At 44.2% G+C, this 16,548-nt stretch overlaps 1 protein-coding gene and 1 pseudogene across 3 annotated transcripts in view; both read left to right on the top strand.

The window, feature by feature from the left end:
* Positions 1-3,082: 3,082 nt before the first annotated feature.
* LOC308266764 (eukaryotic initiation factor 4A-III-like) lies at positions 3,083-4,311 on the top strand (annotated as a pseudogene). The gene has a single exon. The product of its transcript is annotated as a eukaryotic initiation factor 4A-III-like (transcript).
* A 1,142-nt stretch (positions 4,312-5,453) lies between these two features.
* Positions 5,454-16,548, top strand: part of DNAH11 (dynein axonemal heavy chain 11) — a gene marked incomplete at its 5' end in the record, with an annotated part of 386,720 nt that continues 375,625 nt past the window's right edge. For both annotated transcript variants that reach the window (XM_080701838.1, XM_080701837.1), the window contains 5 exons: positions 5,454-5,825; positions 7,809-7,952; positions 11,173-11,369; positions 12,196-12,385; positions 13,239-13,338. In XM_080701838.1, coding sequence (XP_080557964.1) covers positions 5,454-5,825; positions 7,809-7,952; positions 11,173-11,369; positions 12,196-12,385; positions 13,239-13,338 — 1,003 coding nt within the window. The remainder of the gene's footprint in view (positions 5,826-7,808; positions 7,953-11,172; positions 11,370-12,195; positions 12,386-13,238; positions 13,339-16,548) is intronic.

The raw sequence follows: 16,548 nt of genomic DNA, 5'->3' as shown, positions 1-16,548 counted from the left end.
ATCGCACGGGTTCGAAGCCAGCCTCAGCTACATAGTGAGGCTCTCACCAACTTAGTGAGACCCTGTTTTCAAATAAAGTATAAAATAGGTCTGGGAGTATATCCTGGAGGTAGAAAAGCCTCTGGGTTCTACCCCCAGTACCACCAAAAAAAAAAAAAAAAAAAAAAAAGAAAGAAAGAAAGAAAAGAAAAATTCTCATGGGGAAGAGTGTGCCTATTTGCTGAAAAATTATCTGTTCTAATTTTTGAGTTTTGTACAAGGAAACCAGAGGTACCTGGAAGTAAGTAGCTTGCCAAGGTCACATACCCCGCACCTGCTGGAGTGGAGCGCAAACCTGCTTGGACTAGCACAGCATACAGTGTACATCTAGCATGTGCTGCAACACGGGAAAGGAGCTTGGTCTGCTGTGCTTCCTGTTGTATCTCCAGCCTATAGGAAGTGCTTGGCATCACCTGGGGGTGGTGGTGCACGCCTGTAGTCCCAGTACTTGGGTGGCTGAGACAGGAGGATTGCGGGTTCGAGGCCAACTTCAGCAACTTAGTGAGACTAAGCAATTTAGTGAGACCCTGTTTCCAAAGAAAAAGTAAAATAGGGCTGAGGGTGTAGCTCAGAGGTAGAACACTCTGGGGGCTCCATCCCTGGGACCACATGCACACACAAGAAGAAGAAGAAGAAGAAGAAGAAGAAGAAGAAGAAGAAGAAGAAGAAGAAGGAGGAGGAGGAGGAGGAGGAGGAGGAGGAGGAGGAGGAGGAGGAGGAGGAGGTGGTTGGAGGAGCAGGAGGAGAAGGAGAAGAAGAAGGAGAAGAAGAAGGGAAGGAAGGAAGAAAGAAGAAAGAAGAGGCGAGCTTAGCCTATAGCAGGTGTTTAGTAAATATTTGTGCAGTAAATAAATGGGTACAGCACAGTACATGGTACATGTTGGTACTTGATAAATGCCAGCTATTATTATTGAGAAGAATAATAGCACAATTTGGTAAAAAGGTAAAGGAAAGGCAACATGTCTCTTCAGTGTCATACTGGCCCACCAAAGGATTATTTAATCATCTAGAGAAATATATTTTTAGTTTTTGGGAGTAGGGGTATTTAATTATCTACTAGTGATTAAAGACCCAAACTCTGTGAAGGTATATTTTTACTTATATATTTGTATTTATTACACTTGTAAATGATCTCATTAAAATAAATTATTCTGGGGGGGGGACACCCCAAAGCAAAAGATTATCTCATTCCAAAGGACAGTAATGAATATTGGATCTAACCTAGCAATCTTATTCCCAGTCTCTCTCCAACAGAACCAACTCTGATGGTCTCATTAGTGAACTGAATAAAATGTCAACATGTTTTCTTTCTGTATTTTGAACTATATAGTTAACATAAAAATTATTTAATTTTGCTGCTGTATCTGAAAATAGGTATTTGCTTCCAATTCAACTATTATTTTTATAATTTTTTGTGGTACTGAGGATTGAATCTAGAGGCATTATAACTTCAAGCTACACTCTCATTCCGATTTTATTTTTTATTTGCTAGGTTGATGAGAGTCTCACTGTCTAAAAAGCATTATAAGCAAATATCCACCCTGAAGGATTATCTCCTTCAGCCATTTTTTTAATAGCAACAAAATGAGTAGGAAAGAAAAGAACCATTTAACTGGCTCTGGCTAAGCAACCGGTTAAGGCTACTTAGCAGTAGCCTCATAGCAAAGGGAGGACTGGAAGGCAAGGTGGGAGCATGGCTTGCCCTTTAAAAAGGTTTGCATCTCTTCTCAAAAGAAGGGAGGAACAATATTATCCCCTAGCAAGGTTGCCCAAAGAGATAAAGTCACCACAGAGAGTCACCGGCTAGAGCTGGGCACTGTGGTGTTCGCCAATAATCCCAGTAATTGGGAGGCTGACACAAGAGGATAGAAGGCGCTACGCCAACCTCAACAACTCAGCGGGACCTTCAGAAACATAGAAAGACTCTGTTTTCAAAACAGAACATAAGAGCCAGGCGTGGTGGCACACACTTGTAATCCCCCCGCACTTGGGAGGCTGAGACAGGAGGATCACAGGTTCGCAGCCAGCCTCGGCTATTTAGTGAGGCTCTCTGCAACTTAGTGAAACGCTGTTTCAAAATAGAAACTAAAAAATAGGGCTGGGAAGCCGGGCGTGGTGGTGTACGCTTGTAATCTCAGTACTTGAGAGACTGAGACAGGAGGATGGCGGTTAGCAGCAAGCCCCAGCTACTTAATGAGGCCATCTTTAACTTAGTGAGACCCTGTTTCAAAGTAAAGAATAAAAAATATGGCTGGGGTGTAGCTCAGAGTTAGAATACCCCTGGGTTCCAACCCCACAGCCCCAGTTAAAATAAATAAATAAGCCGTGCCTGGTGGCACACGCTTATAATCCCAGCATTCGGGAGGCTGAGACTGGAGGATCGTGGTTCATGGACAGCCTTAGCTATTTAGTGAGGCCCTCTGCAACTCAGTGAGACCCGGTTACAAAATAAAGAATACAAAATAGGGCAGGGGGTATAGCTCAGAGGTAGAATGCCCCTGGGTCCCATCCCCAAACCCGCAAAAAAAAAAAAATAAAATAAAAAATAAAAAAAATAGGGCTGTGGTGTGCCCCTGGGCTCAATCCCCAGAATCGCAAACACACACACACACACACACACACACACACACACACACACACACACAAACACACACCAGCACCCGATTGTCATATAGATTATTGAAAGTAATACTTCTTCAATAAGGATTGTGGCAGGGTGAGGTTCAGTTCTTATTTTGAAATGAATAATTAACAATGGTAATGACTTAAAAAGGTTTTAGTTCAAAGAATCCACCCTCAAAAATCTGACTACTTCTCGCTCGGCGTAGTGGCGGCAGGCTTGTAACCCCAGCATTAGGGAGGCTGAGACTGGAGGATCGCGGTTTGCGGACAGCCTCAGCTACTTAGTGAGGCCCTGTTTCAAAATGAAGAATAAAAAAATAGGGCTGGGGGTGTAGCTCGGAGGTCAAATGCCCCTGGGTTCCATCCCCAGACGCGCAAAAAATATAAAAAGAAAAAAAAAAAAAAGAGCGGAGTCGGGATCATGGCGGCTATTGCCACGATGGCGACCTCGGGCTCGGCCTGGAAGTGGCTGCTCAAAGAGGAGGACATGACCAAAGTGGAGTTCGAGACCAGCGAAGAGGTGGACGTGACCCCCACGTTCGACACCATGGGGCTGCGGGAGGACCTGCTGCGGGGCATCTACACCTAGGGCTTTGAAAAGCCGTCAGCCATCCAGCAGCCAGCCATCAAGCAGATAATGAAAGGGAGAGACGTGATCGCACAGTCCCAGTCCGGCACCGGCAAGACGGCCACCTTCAGCATTTAAGTGCTCCAGTGTCTGGACATCCAGGTTCGAGAAACCCAAGCTTTGATCTTGGCTCCAACAAGAGAGTTAGCTGTACAGATACAAAAGGGCCTGCTCGCTCTGGGAGACCACATGAACGTCCAGTGCCATGCATGCATGGGGGCACTAACGTGGGCGAGGACACAGGAAGCTGGACTACGGGCAGCATGTCGAGGCGGGGACACTGGCCGTGTTTTTGATACGATTTGCCGCAGAAGTTTGAGGACACGGGCTATCAAGATGTTGGTTTTGGACGAGGCTGACGAGCTGTTGAATAAAGGCTTCAAGGAGCAGATCTACAGTGTGTACAGGTACCTGCCTCCAGCCACGCAGGTGGTCCTCATCGGTGCCACGCTGCCACACGAGACCCTGGAGATGACCAACAAGTTCACGCCAGACCCCATCCGCGTCCTGCGAAGCGTGATGAGCTGACCCTGGGAGGCACCAAGCAGTTCTTCGTGGAGGTGGAAAGAGAGGAGTGGAAGTTCGACACGCTGTGTGACCTCTACGACACGCTGACCATCACGCAGGCAGTCATCTTCTGCAACACCAAGCGGCAGGTTGACCGGCTGACGGAGAAGATGAGAGAAGCCAGCTTCACGGGGTCGTCGATGCACGGGGACATGCCGCAGCAGGAACGGGAGTCCACCAGGAAGGAGTTCCGCTCGGCGCCAGCCCGAGCTCATTTCCACAGACGTCTGGGCCCCGGGGCTGGACGTCCCTCAGGTGTACCTCATCATCAACTACGACCTGCCCAACAACAGAGAGCTGTACAAACACAGAATCGGACGGTCCGGGCGATACGCAGAAAGGGCGAGGCCATTAATTTTTTGAAGAATGACGACATCCGCATCCTCAGAGATGTCGAGCAGTACCGTTCTACTCTGATAGACCAGATGCCCGTGAACGTTGTGGATTTGGTCTGAGTCGGCGCTGGGCCGAGCTGCGGCCCTGTCCTGCAGTCCTGTCTGGAGATGTTCAGGAGTTGATGAGTTTAGCGTGAGCTCTTCTTCCAGTCGGCCCTAGAAGAAAGAGCCCTGCCCCGCGGGTCTTCCATCTTTTCTTACCCACATGTAAATAACGCATTGCTAATTTTTTCATTAAATGTTTAAAATTCCCCGCGGGGGGGGGATCTGGCTACTTCGATAACGAGAATTTTCTTAATAGTTTCCATAAATGCAGACCACACTGGAATTCTGTATTATTAATTTAAAATGTTCTTTCTTAACTTTTTTTCTTTTTCTTTTTGGCGGTACTGGGGTTCCTGGAAACTCTTCTACCTCCGGACTACACTCCCAGACCTGTTTTTATATATTTTTTTATTTGGAAACAGGGTCTCTTAAGCGAGAGTGGCTGGCTTCGAACCTGCACCATCCTCCTGTCTCCGCCTCCCAAGCGCGGGGATTACAAGCGTGCGCCACCACGCCAGGCTCTTTCTTGATCATTTATTGTTGACTAATTCTACAGATTTTCAGAAGAACTCGGAGTTTACAAAGACATCTTTGGGATGTATTAACATCCTAGCGTTAGGTGGAGGGTGGAAATCAGAACTTGGCATGCCCACACCTTGGGTTTTCACAACTGGGAAAGTTGCAAAGATTTCTTTTCTGGTACTACTTTGGCAATCTCGGGCAAAGTGAGAATATAGGGTCTCAACGGGGCCCAAATCCGTGTCAAAAATCCTCACCATAAATTAAAGATTGGCTTTCTAAAGATACAAGAAGTATTCGGGGCGCCGCATTTGGCGAGCGCTCTTAGCGAGCCCGGGGAGCGCAGGGGGCCGGGGCGCGGGCAGGGCGGGCGCGCGGACCCCCGGACTCCGGAGCCGGCTCCGGCCGCCGACCGGCCCGGGCTGCGCGGGGCGGGGCGGGGCGGGGCGGGGCGGGCGGTCGCCCGGGAAACGGGACGCGCTGAGCGGGGCCGCCCTCCTCCTCCTCCTCCTCCCTCCTCCCTCCATCCCTCCTCCTCCCGGGGCTCCGGGCGCGGTCTCCGGCCGCGGAGTCGCTCAGGTGCGGACCGGGCGGTCGGCGGCTGCGCGGCGAGGGTGCCCAAAGCTCCGACCCCCGGGATGGCCGCCCGGGTGGCCAGCGCCGAGGCGCGAGGGCTCCGCGAGGTCCCGACTGTGCGCCCGACCCCGGGGTCCCGCCTGGAGGCGGCGGGCGCTGCGGCGCTGGAGGACGAGGAGGAGGACGAGGAGGAGGACGAGGAGGACGAGGCGGCGGCCGCGGCCCGCAGAGCGCGCAGCTTCGCCCGGGACGCGCGGGTGCGCTTCCTCGGCGGCCACCTGCAGCTGATGCTGAGGGTGCCGGAGGAGACGTGGAGCCAGTATCTGGAGAGCGAGGGCCGCCGGCGGGCCCTGGCGGCGTTCCTGGAGAGCGCCGGCCCCGCGCGCCTGGTGTTCAGCGTCGCCGCTGCGGGGCGGCTCGCCGCTTCCCCCGAGGTAAGGGGCGCGGGGACCCTGCGGCGCCAGGACACTTGGCGTGAAGTCTCCCCCCTGAATCCGCAGCCCCGGCCTCCTTTCTGGAGCGCGCACTTCGCAGCTAAGCGTCTGTAGGTTAGTTTTCTAGATCGGCGGTTTTTCCTTTGCTTTCTTATTTTTGGTGCCGGGGATTGAACTCACTGGCGTCCTATCTCCGAGCCACACCCCCAGCTCTTTTGACTTTTTTTTTTTTTTAAACAGGGCCTTGTTAAGTTGCTGAGACTGGTCTTGAACCTATGATCCTCCTTTTTCCCGTTAAGTTGCTGAGACTGGTCTTGAACTTATGATCTTCCCTTTCCCCGTGGACTAGGGCCACAGGCGTAGATCAGCGTTTTTAATCTGACGGAGAATCTCCCGGTTTAGCTTGTTTGGCTGGGATAATGCAGGAAAACCAGCGCTTCCTGCAGATGCCTGGGTTTGGGGTGTGGGGTGCGTTTTCTGTGCCAGTAATGTCCATTCGCTCACGGGTCAATCTGGAGGTATATCCTTTAAAAAATGTGTTATCCAGCAGAGGTCTTATAATATGTATTCAATCTGACTACTTGCCAACCACACTTTGTCCCAGGGAGAAATATCAAGTCCTTAAAATGGAGTGCCTTAGGTAGGTAACCCTCCCACAGTCAGCGTTTACCAGCACCTGTGGGGCCACCTTTCCTTCCTCCTTTTCTTCCTTCCCCTTTGAATGTGGTCGCCTGTCAACTAGACTTGTCACCTACATCACAGCATTTGTGCTCAGCACCTTTCCTATGTGAGGAGCTGGGGGGTCGCCCATCCTCAGGCAGCACCTCCTCCTAGACGGGCATCAGTGTAGTTGGGAAGTAGGGCTCCCAGGGAACAGAGCCCAGGGAGGTGGCCTCGCATGAGGTTTGAAATCTTTGTTTGGGGGGCTTTCTTAATTGTAACTTTTTTTTTTTTTTAGTTTATCAGGCAATAGAACACTTTAATATTTGAAAGCTAAGTAGTATATCAAGCTAATGTATCTATGAAGTCACTCAGTAGTTGTGGAAAATATCTTGGTCATATATATTGCTTTTTAGACAGAAATATAAATTAACTTTCTGTGCTTTGTCTTTGTCTCAGTTTGGCTTGTTTCCAAACAAGAGAATATTAGTTTAACAACAGTGTGTGTGTGTGTGTGTGTGTGTGTGTGTGTGTGTGTGTGTGTGTATGGGACTAGGGACGGAATCCAGGGGCATTCTACCTTCAAGCTACATCCCCAGCCCTATTTTTTATTCTTTATTTTGAAACAGGGTCTCACTTAAGTTGCAGAGGTCCTCACTAAGTAGCTGAGGCTGGCCAAGAACCTGTGAGAACACCTGCTCTCCTCCTGTCTCAGCCTCCCAAGTGCGCCACTGTGCTCTGCTTATTTTAACACAACTTTTTAAGATTAAAACAATCTATGTGTTTCCTCCTCCTCCTCCTCCTCCTCCTCCTCCTCCTCCTCCTCCTCCTCCTCCTCCTCCTCCTCCTCCTCCTCCTCCGGTACTGGGATTGAACCCAGGAGCATTCTACCTCTGAGCCACACTCCAGCCCATTTTATGTTCTATTTTGAAGCAGGATCTTGCTAAAACACTGAGGGCCTCAGTAAGTTGCTGAGACTGGCCTCCCAGGCACTGAGATGACGGGTAATCGTTAGCACATCTGGCTCTTACTTGTTTTTAATTATGAGATTTTACGGTGTATGATGATGTGTCAGTGGCATGCCTTTAAAGGTGATATTTCTGCACCCATAATGCTGTGAAATTAGCATTATAAAGGTACAAAAATGCATCCGCTGGAGAAGAGGAGAGAGCAGGAGAAAGACCTTTTTTGTGAAGTTAGGCAAAATGCCAGCTTTTGTTTCAGCTGTTAGCAATCTGGCTACAAGTTGAATACAACAAATCCTGCTTGTTTACAAGGAATCTATGTAGTCAACGTCAACTGATTATCTTGGTCTTGTTTCAGATTCCAAAAGACACAAAACTTAAACTTCTTTATATTGCTAAGAAGACCACTGACAGCATGAGTGTGCGTGATTTCTCTGAGACGGTTTTATTTGGAGAGTTACCTGCGTCATCTCTTGGACATGTAACTGCTTTCCTAGAGGAGGTACTATCCTAATTTAATATTTGAATCTTTCTCTTGTCACCATGACACTTGGACTTGCGTGGGACCTCTGTGGCTATGTAAAATGAGGAGAATGTCGAAGCCAGCAGACTCTCTAGCCGCGGATGGAGAGGGACGGTATTTAGGCCACTTCTGCAGTGAGCTGGTACAGACGCTCAGTAACTTGCCAGGTCATTCCTCTCCCTTTTCTTCTTCCTTCCAAAATAATGGGAACAAATATAAACCAATGTGAACTTATACTGACTTGTACTATTTATTTATTTATTTGGTCCTGAGGATTTAAATCAAAGATATCCTACCTTTGAGCTACACCATAGCCCTATTTTACTTTTTGTTTGGAACCAGAGTCTCATTAAGCTGCTGAGGACCTCACTAAGTTGCTGCAACTGGCCTCAAACCTACAATCCTCCTGTCTTAGCCTCCCAAGAACCGGGATTACAGCCATGTGCCACCACACCTGGCTCGATTTGTTTTATGTTATATTTGTGGAGTTACTTGAGTTGTTTGCCTAAATAATTACTTTCCAGAGAATGTGGCTTAAAATTTCATAGTGGTTTTGTCTACTACTTAAAGTTCCTAGCGTGAACTTTAAGTTTTGAGAGGAGTTGGCCAAGCCATAGAATGGTAAATAGAGTGAACGTGTAAAACAGTACCCTGTAAATTAGGAATGTTGTCATTGGACTTTTGCTTGTATCTAACTAGAGAAAGTTGTTCATATTGGAGATTCACTCTAGAACATAGTTTCCCAGTGGGTCAACACATGTTCATCCCAACAAGCCTAGTCAGCCTGGTCTGCAAAGCTCTTGGGGAGAAGAGTTTCCCTGGCCCCAGCCTTCCTCAGAGCCTGATCCTCGTCGTTTCTCTGAGGTGCTACCTCTAGTTTCAGGAGGGCCACACTGCAGCATCCCCTAACACCATCCTGCCCAGGAGCCCCACGATTTTCTCTGGTAGTGTGCAGTGTTCTGAAGTGCTTGCTGTCTTAGTTGGGTTGCTATAACAAAACACTGCAGACTGGGTGCCTTATAAAAAAGTTATTCTTCATGATTCTGGAAGCTGAAAGTCCAAGATGAAGGTGCCGGCAGATTTTTGGTGTCTGGTAAAGGGCGGCTTCCTAGTGCATAGATGGTGCCTTCTGAAGACTTAGGCACAACAAAATCCTTCTCTCTGTCTCTAAAGCTATCAGCCAGAGATGCAGCCAGGATGGACCTTGGTCAGCTAAAAATTGGCTCTTAGCCCAGGTGAATACTGACTGTTAAAACCCCAAAACCTGCGCTTAAAAAGTTTAAGCTGATGCGGTCAGTGTGGACCAATCCCCTTGCACCAGACCAATCTTGTTCAGATGTAGCTAGTTCCCCCACCTCTACCCTAACCACCATAAAAGCTTCCTCTCTACTGCTGAAGGGACTCTCAGTACGGATCTACTGTGGCAGTAAAGTCTGAGAGTCCGAGCTTAAGCTGGAATAAAGGCTCTTTGCTTTTACGTATGGTGTCAGTCTCCTGGTGGTCTTTGGGGACTCCTCGAACTGTGCCTAACACCTTCTAGCTGTGTTTTCACCTGCTGAAAGGGACAAATGAGCTCCTTTTTTTTTTTTTAAAAAAAATAAGGGTACCAATTCCATCCATCAGGGCTGTACCCACATGACTTAATGCCTCATAATAGCAACAACTTGAAAGTCAAGATTTCAACCTGGGTATTTTGGGAAGATGCAGATAGTCACACCACTGCACCTGCTTTAAGTCTCCCCTAATACTATATTGTTCTCAGAGACAGATATTTCTGCTATGTTTCATATTCATCCTGAAGGTACCTCTAATTATTGTGCTTATATTGAAGGCCATGGTTTGGGGGACCTCATCTACCTACTGAGCTCACTGAGCAGAGAGTCTATTAATCTCCACTCTCCTAGCTCAACAGGTGCTAAACAGGAAGTTATTAAGATACTAGAATTTGGAGAGATTTGTTTCAACACCATTTAGATACAAGAGTGAATCTGTAGTTTCTTTTTAGTTAACTAGAAGATTGTAAAAGTTAATTTTTTTGTGTGTGGTGCTAGGGATTGAACTCAGGCATATCTACCTCTAATCTATACCCCCAACCCTATTCTATTGTTTATTGGGAAACAGGGTCCCGATAAGTTGCTTAGAGCCTCCTTAAGTTGCTGAAACTGGCTTTGAAGCTGCAGTCCTCCTGTCTCAGATGCCTAAATATTAGAATTATAGGCATGTTGCCGGGCGTGGTGGCGCACGCTTGTAATCCCCGCGCTTGGGAGGCAGAGACAGGAGGATCGCGCAGGTTCGAAGCCAGCAGCGCAGGCTGGTTTAGGAGACCCTGTTTCCAAATAAAAATGTAAAAATAGGTCTGGGAGTGTAGCCCAGAGGTAGAAGGGCTTCCAGAAACCCCAGTACCACCAAAAAAAAAAAAAAAAAAAAAAAAAAAAAGAATTATAGGCATGTACCACCACGCTCGGCTAAGTTAAATTTTAAAAAGACAGAATAACTTTTTTTCTGAGTATAAAAGCTAACTGAAAATTCATAGTTATAATGCTTATAAACTGGGCAGATTATATCAGAAAAATAAAAATCTTTGAAATGGATATTAGAAAGGGGGGGAAGCCAGAAGAAATCGAGTTCAGTAATTCAACATATTAACATGCTATTATAACATATGCTAGCCTTTGGGAACTTTAAAAACACTATTAAGGGTTTTCACAATACCCGGTTTCATTCATGTCCCCAATTTAATAGGAAAAGGAGTTCTGAAAAGATTCACATAGTTGAATAATCATCTGTATATCCAAACCTTAATCCCTTGGGATGCCACCCAGCACTTGAGAAGATGAATTTACCCCCAGCCTCCATGTGAATCAAAATGTTTTTTCTCAGTAATATAAATGCTGAATGTGCTTAGTTCACATTACAAAAGCAGTTCATTTCTTCATCTGACTTGGATTATTTCACGCAGTGCGTTAGCGTTATTGGAGCCTCCACAAACGCTTGGTAAATAGACAAATGAAAGAACTAGCAGCATCCTATCTCCACTTTAAAAAACTCACATCTAATTGATGTAGATTTGGTATCATTGGAGGACATTCATGAAACCAAATGTTTTTGTTGCCAATTTTGTATGATAAGAAAATCTTTAAAGGAACACATTGTCTGTAAATTATTTTAACTGCTGTTTAAAACATTTCTCTTTCTCTAGATATTAGTGCCAATTCTTTCTAATAAGAACAACCATACAACCTGGTCATGTTTTACTTCACAAGATATGGAACATCATATAGAAATCATGAAAAATAAAATGCATATTTTTAGGGGCAAAATGTCTAGAAGAACTCTTCTACCAATTCCCACTATTGCAGAAGATGTTGACCTGGATCAGAATCATTCAGAGGCCCTGTATGTAATGGTGTGGTGGTATATATAGCATATTAAATGGAGAGCCAGCATACTTACTTAATAACACACATAGAAAACTATTACATCATAGTTTTGAAATGTGTATTATTTCCTTTCAAAGTTTTTTTTTGTGTTTGTGGCATTGGAGATTGAACCCAGGGACATTCTACTTCTGAGCTACACCCCCAGCCCTATTTTATTCTTTATTTTGAGACAGGATCTCACTAAGTTGCTGAGGCTGGCTGCAAATCTATGATCCTCCTCTTTCAGCCTCCTAAGTACTGGGATTACAGGCGTGCACCACCACGCCCTGCTTCAAATCACATCATTTTAAAAGGAAAACTGCATGGTCACAACAATATTCCTTTAGTAAAAGGGTTATTTAACTTTTGTGATGTTATAGACATGCTAAATGCATAATAAAATGATGCTACAACTCAAATCAAGAACATAAAAAGAATGGATTTTGAAGAAATTATATTTAGGAGACTAGTTTATGAATGTATAACAAAAGTTAAAATCTACATCCTAGCCCAGTGTGTTGGTGCACACTTGTAATCTCAGTAGTTGGGAGGCTGAGACAGGAGGATCACAGGTCCATGGCCAGCCTCAGCTACTTAGTGAGACCCTCCACAACTTAGTGAGACCCTGTTTCAAAATAAAGAATAAAAATTGGGTTGGGGTATAGCTCGGAGGTAGAAAACCCCTGGGTTCTATCCCCAGTACTGCAACAACAACAACAAAAAAAATCACATCCTGCTTTTATTTGATTTGGATAAGATAATTCACTTTTGAGTTATTTTATTAATCATTTCAATATTTGTAGGCTGCAGTCAAATGAGAGGAGAATACTCCATGCAATTGAATCTGTGGTTATTAAGTGGTCACATCAAATTCAAGAAATTGTAGACAGAGATTCTGCGCAGCCTTTGCTGAATGGCCTTCACCTGACTCCTCAAGCAGAGCTGGATTTCTGGACAATGAGGAGAGAGAATCTATCATGCACTTACAATCAAGTGAGTAGACAAGAAATTATAAACCGAATAAGCAAAGTCAATTGCCGAATGTAGTCTCTCAGCCAGTGATATCTAATAATTTTGAAGACTTAACAAGTCTTCGTATGACTTCATATTTAATTAATGTAGTTGATCTAATTGACTCAGGAAGGAATAGGTCTTGCTTACTGGAGACATAGTTAAGAAGACCTGACTTTAGTTCCTCTGCCTGGGGCTTGCTGAAAAATTAATGTTTCAAAAGCTCAGACATTCACTCATGTGGCTTTTAGACATTTTCAAAAACAGATCAAGAAAGTTTATGTGGAATAATTAATATTTACATATATAGTATATGAACTTATTTTTGAAAATTCAAATTAAAAAATTTAAAAGCAAAATAAAATAAGCATCTGGATAAAATATGTTTTAAAAATAATTTTCAGCTTGAAACCAGATATGCCTTTGAGAATTAAATAATGTGCATGTTGTGTCTGAATGAAATACAATTTAAGTAATTTGTTACAGATGCATTTATTTAGTACTCTAGTATATATAGTATATACAATATACTATCAATAATATATAGCATATTTACTCTATGTTTTATATATAGTAGTATCTAGTATATTAAATATACTAGATTACTACTACAAATATATGTATATATACATACATTGTATATATACACACATATATATGTATATGTATGTATGTATGTGTGTGTGTGTATATATATATATATATGCTTACATACATACATTGTAGTGTAGTGGGGATGTTTCCAGAAGTATTTCATTTTTTTTATTATAAGCATGTGCCACCATACCCAGCTCTAACATATATTTCATTAAAGGTTTATTTTTCTTTAATTTAGCTTCAGGCTCCTATTGTCCTCAAGATGTTTAAGATTCTGAAAACTAAACAAAGCAGTTATTTTCCTACTTTGAGGAATATTTTCATGACTGTGGAAAATGGTAAGACTCTTGCTCCTGAGCCTGTCCCACCTGCTCAGGGTCTGTCTTTCCTGAAATGATTGCACTTGGTTCCTCTATTAACAGACTCCTCTCACACTTGGTATTGTATTTTCTAGCCACATACTAAACTATCTTTAGTTTATCTGTCATATGGTAGCACTTACCAAATGGCCCCAGATTGAAGGTCTAGTAGAATGTGTGTGAAGGGGGAGACCTTTGGCAGAGGGTGAATAGGTAGAGGTTTTCCAGTCAACATCAGACTGTGGTTAGTCGAGTTCCTCACCAGTTAAGTTCCTCTGAATGTGCTTGGTCTCCACCAGCTACTTAGCTTATAAGCACTGGAAGTCACCATTGATCTTTTGGTGAAGTTTAAAGTGTAGAAATGATGGAATCCCAAATCTAGTTAAAATTCTCTTCCCTGTGCTTGTCTTACCACCACAACTCTGCCTACTTCATGATTCCCATTCATCCTTTTTTGTCCATGTTTCAGCAAATATGGATATATATATGAAATGGGTGTTTTATATAAGACTAAAGAGAATATGAACAAATAGCTATTTGTGCTTGTTTCTAACACTATTTTTGTGTTATATTTGGAAGGTTAAAAATAATTAAAATTCACTTTGTAAATATTTTGAGATAGCTTTTTTTGTGTGTTTTACTGGGGATGAAACCCAGGCACTTTCTACCTCCAGGTTACACTCTCAGACTTGTTTTATATTTTATTTGGAAACAAGGTCTCACTAAGTTGCTGAGAGCCCCACTAAGTAGCTGAGGCTGGCTTCAAATCTGCATGATCCTCCTATCTCAGCTTCCCAAGTACTAGGATGATAGGTGTACACTACCATCCCCAGTATCACAAAAAAAAGAGAGAAAAAAGAAATTAACACTGATAAAAGTATACTAATTTTAAGACATGAGTGTACCTGGGAGAGAAAACAGTTCTTGAATCCTCTGTTTCTTCTCAGCACTTTATTGTTAAGTGGGCAGATTAATTGGCTGCAGGTCAAGTGGAGAAGTATGGGTGAGAAAGGTCAGATTGTGTGTGTGTGTGTGTGTGTGTGTGTGTGTGTGTGTGTGTTTAGCATGAATCTTTTGTGATAACCTTAGAAAATAAGGTTTAACTTCATTCTCCATCTTTTTTATTTTTTTTAAACTGGGGATTGAACATAGTACAAAACTCAGTACCTCTGAGCTATATCCCCAACTCTTTTTGTTATTTTATTTTGAGACAGGGTCTCACTAAATTGCTTGGGATGGCCTTAAACCTATGATCCTCCTCTCTGAGCCTTCCAAGTATTGTGATTACAGGCATTGCCACCATGCTGGACGGTCCCCATCTCTTTAAATACAACCCGTGTGCAGTTAATCAAAAGTATTTGTGGCCTCAGGAACAAAGTAAAGTGTGATGGAGCCCATTCAGACTATGCTAGAAGGACAATTTTCATTGAGAAAATTTGAATTTAATGATTAAATGGTCACTAGCAATAGTAACATTTAATTTTTCTTCATATCAATGACATTTTTTGGGTGTTTGTGGTATAAAACATAAAGCACAGCTGCTTGTATCTATATATACACTATATATACATATATATAATATATATGTTTGTATATATATATATATATTTCTCTCTCTCTTTAATTTTTTTGGTGGCACTGGGAATTAAATTCAGAGGCATTCAACCTCTAAGCTATACACCCAAGCTCAATTTTATTTTTTGTTTTGAAATAGGGTCTCACTAGCTTGCCAAGAGTCTCACCTTTTGCTGAGGCTGTCCTTGAACCTGTGGTCCGCCTGTCTCAGCATCCCAAGTACTACGATAAAAGGCATGTGCCACCATACTTGGCTAACAATATTTATTTATTTATTTATTTATTCATTTATTTATTTATTCATTCATTCATGCATGCATGCATGCATTCATGCATTCATTTATTTATTTGGTGGTACTGGGGGTGGAACCCAGGGGCTTTTCTGCCCCCGGGCTATACTCCCAGACCTTTTTTTTTGGGGGGGGGGGCTCTGGGGATGGAACCCAGGAGCATTCGACCTCTGAGCTATACCCCTGCCCTATTTTTTATTCTTTATTTTGAAACCAGGTGTCACTGAATTGCAGAGGAAGGACCTTACTAAGTAGCTGAGGCTGTTCGAGAACCGCGATCCTCCGGTCTCAGCCTCCCAAATACTGGGATTACAAGCGTGCGCCACCACGCCTGGCTCCAGACCTATTTTATACTTTATTTGGAAACAGGGTGTCATTAAGTTGCTGAGAGCCTCACTAAGCAGCTGAAGCTGGCTTTGAGCCTGTGTGATCCTCCTGTCTCAGCCTCCCAAGCGCTGGGATTACAAGTGTGCGCCACCACGCCCGGCTATTTATTTATTTTTGGTACTGGGAATTCTACCTCTGAGCTACACTCTCAGCCCAATTTTATTCTTTATTTTGAAATAAGATCTCACCAAGTTGCAGAGGGCCTCTCACAGGTTGCTGAGGCTGGCTGCAAACCCGCAACCCTCTTGTGTCAGTCCCCCAAGTACTGAGATTACAAACGTGCGGCACCATGACCGGCTTAACAATTTTTGTATTGAGGAAAAATTCACATTAACATAAAATTAACTATAACGCAGTATAAATGGGCTGACATTTAGGACATCCACAAAGTTGAACAGCCATCAATTCTGTCGAGTTCCAGAATAGCTTTCTCACTTTTCTGAATCATTTTTTATCTTTGTAAGTCATATAATAGACGTTTTCCTAAGCATTGCATCCGTTACTCTCCTAGGAAACTGGAATGTGACAGTGAATGATTTATTTGTACTTGTCCCAAGTACTGAGGGGGAATGAGTGTTGTAGCGACGAAGCTTGTGATCCAAGCCAGAAAGTGACAGCGACATCATGGAGGGGGACATGCTATTCCCACCGTGTTTCCGTGGGTCAGGGAAACCGCTTTAGATGGCAAGCTCCCCTTCCCCCACACACAGATACTCAGCCACGATTACTTCTGCTCTGTGAGTAACTAGACCAGCACTCTCCTGGGAGGAGGAGTCACAAATGGCCAGCGGGTAGAGCCTTCCCCACTGCTCGTGCGCACATTGTCGGATAAATAATAGAGAAGGAACAATGACAGCATTTAAGCACGGGCCTGCTGTTGACACGGCCCTCTTGAGCTTGGAAAGTGAGCTTCCAAGGAGACGGTCACGTGACCGCG

This window comes from Muscardinus avellanarius (genome assembly GCF_963383645.1).
Source record: "Muscardinus avellanarius genome assembly, chromosome: 9".
In the NCBI taxonomy this organism is placed as follows: domain Eukaryota; kingdom Metazoa; phylum Chordata; class Mammalia; order Rodentia; family Gliridae; genus Muscardinus; species Muscardinus avellanarius.
This window is presented reverse-complemented; position numbering and strand designations above follow the sequence as displayed.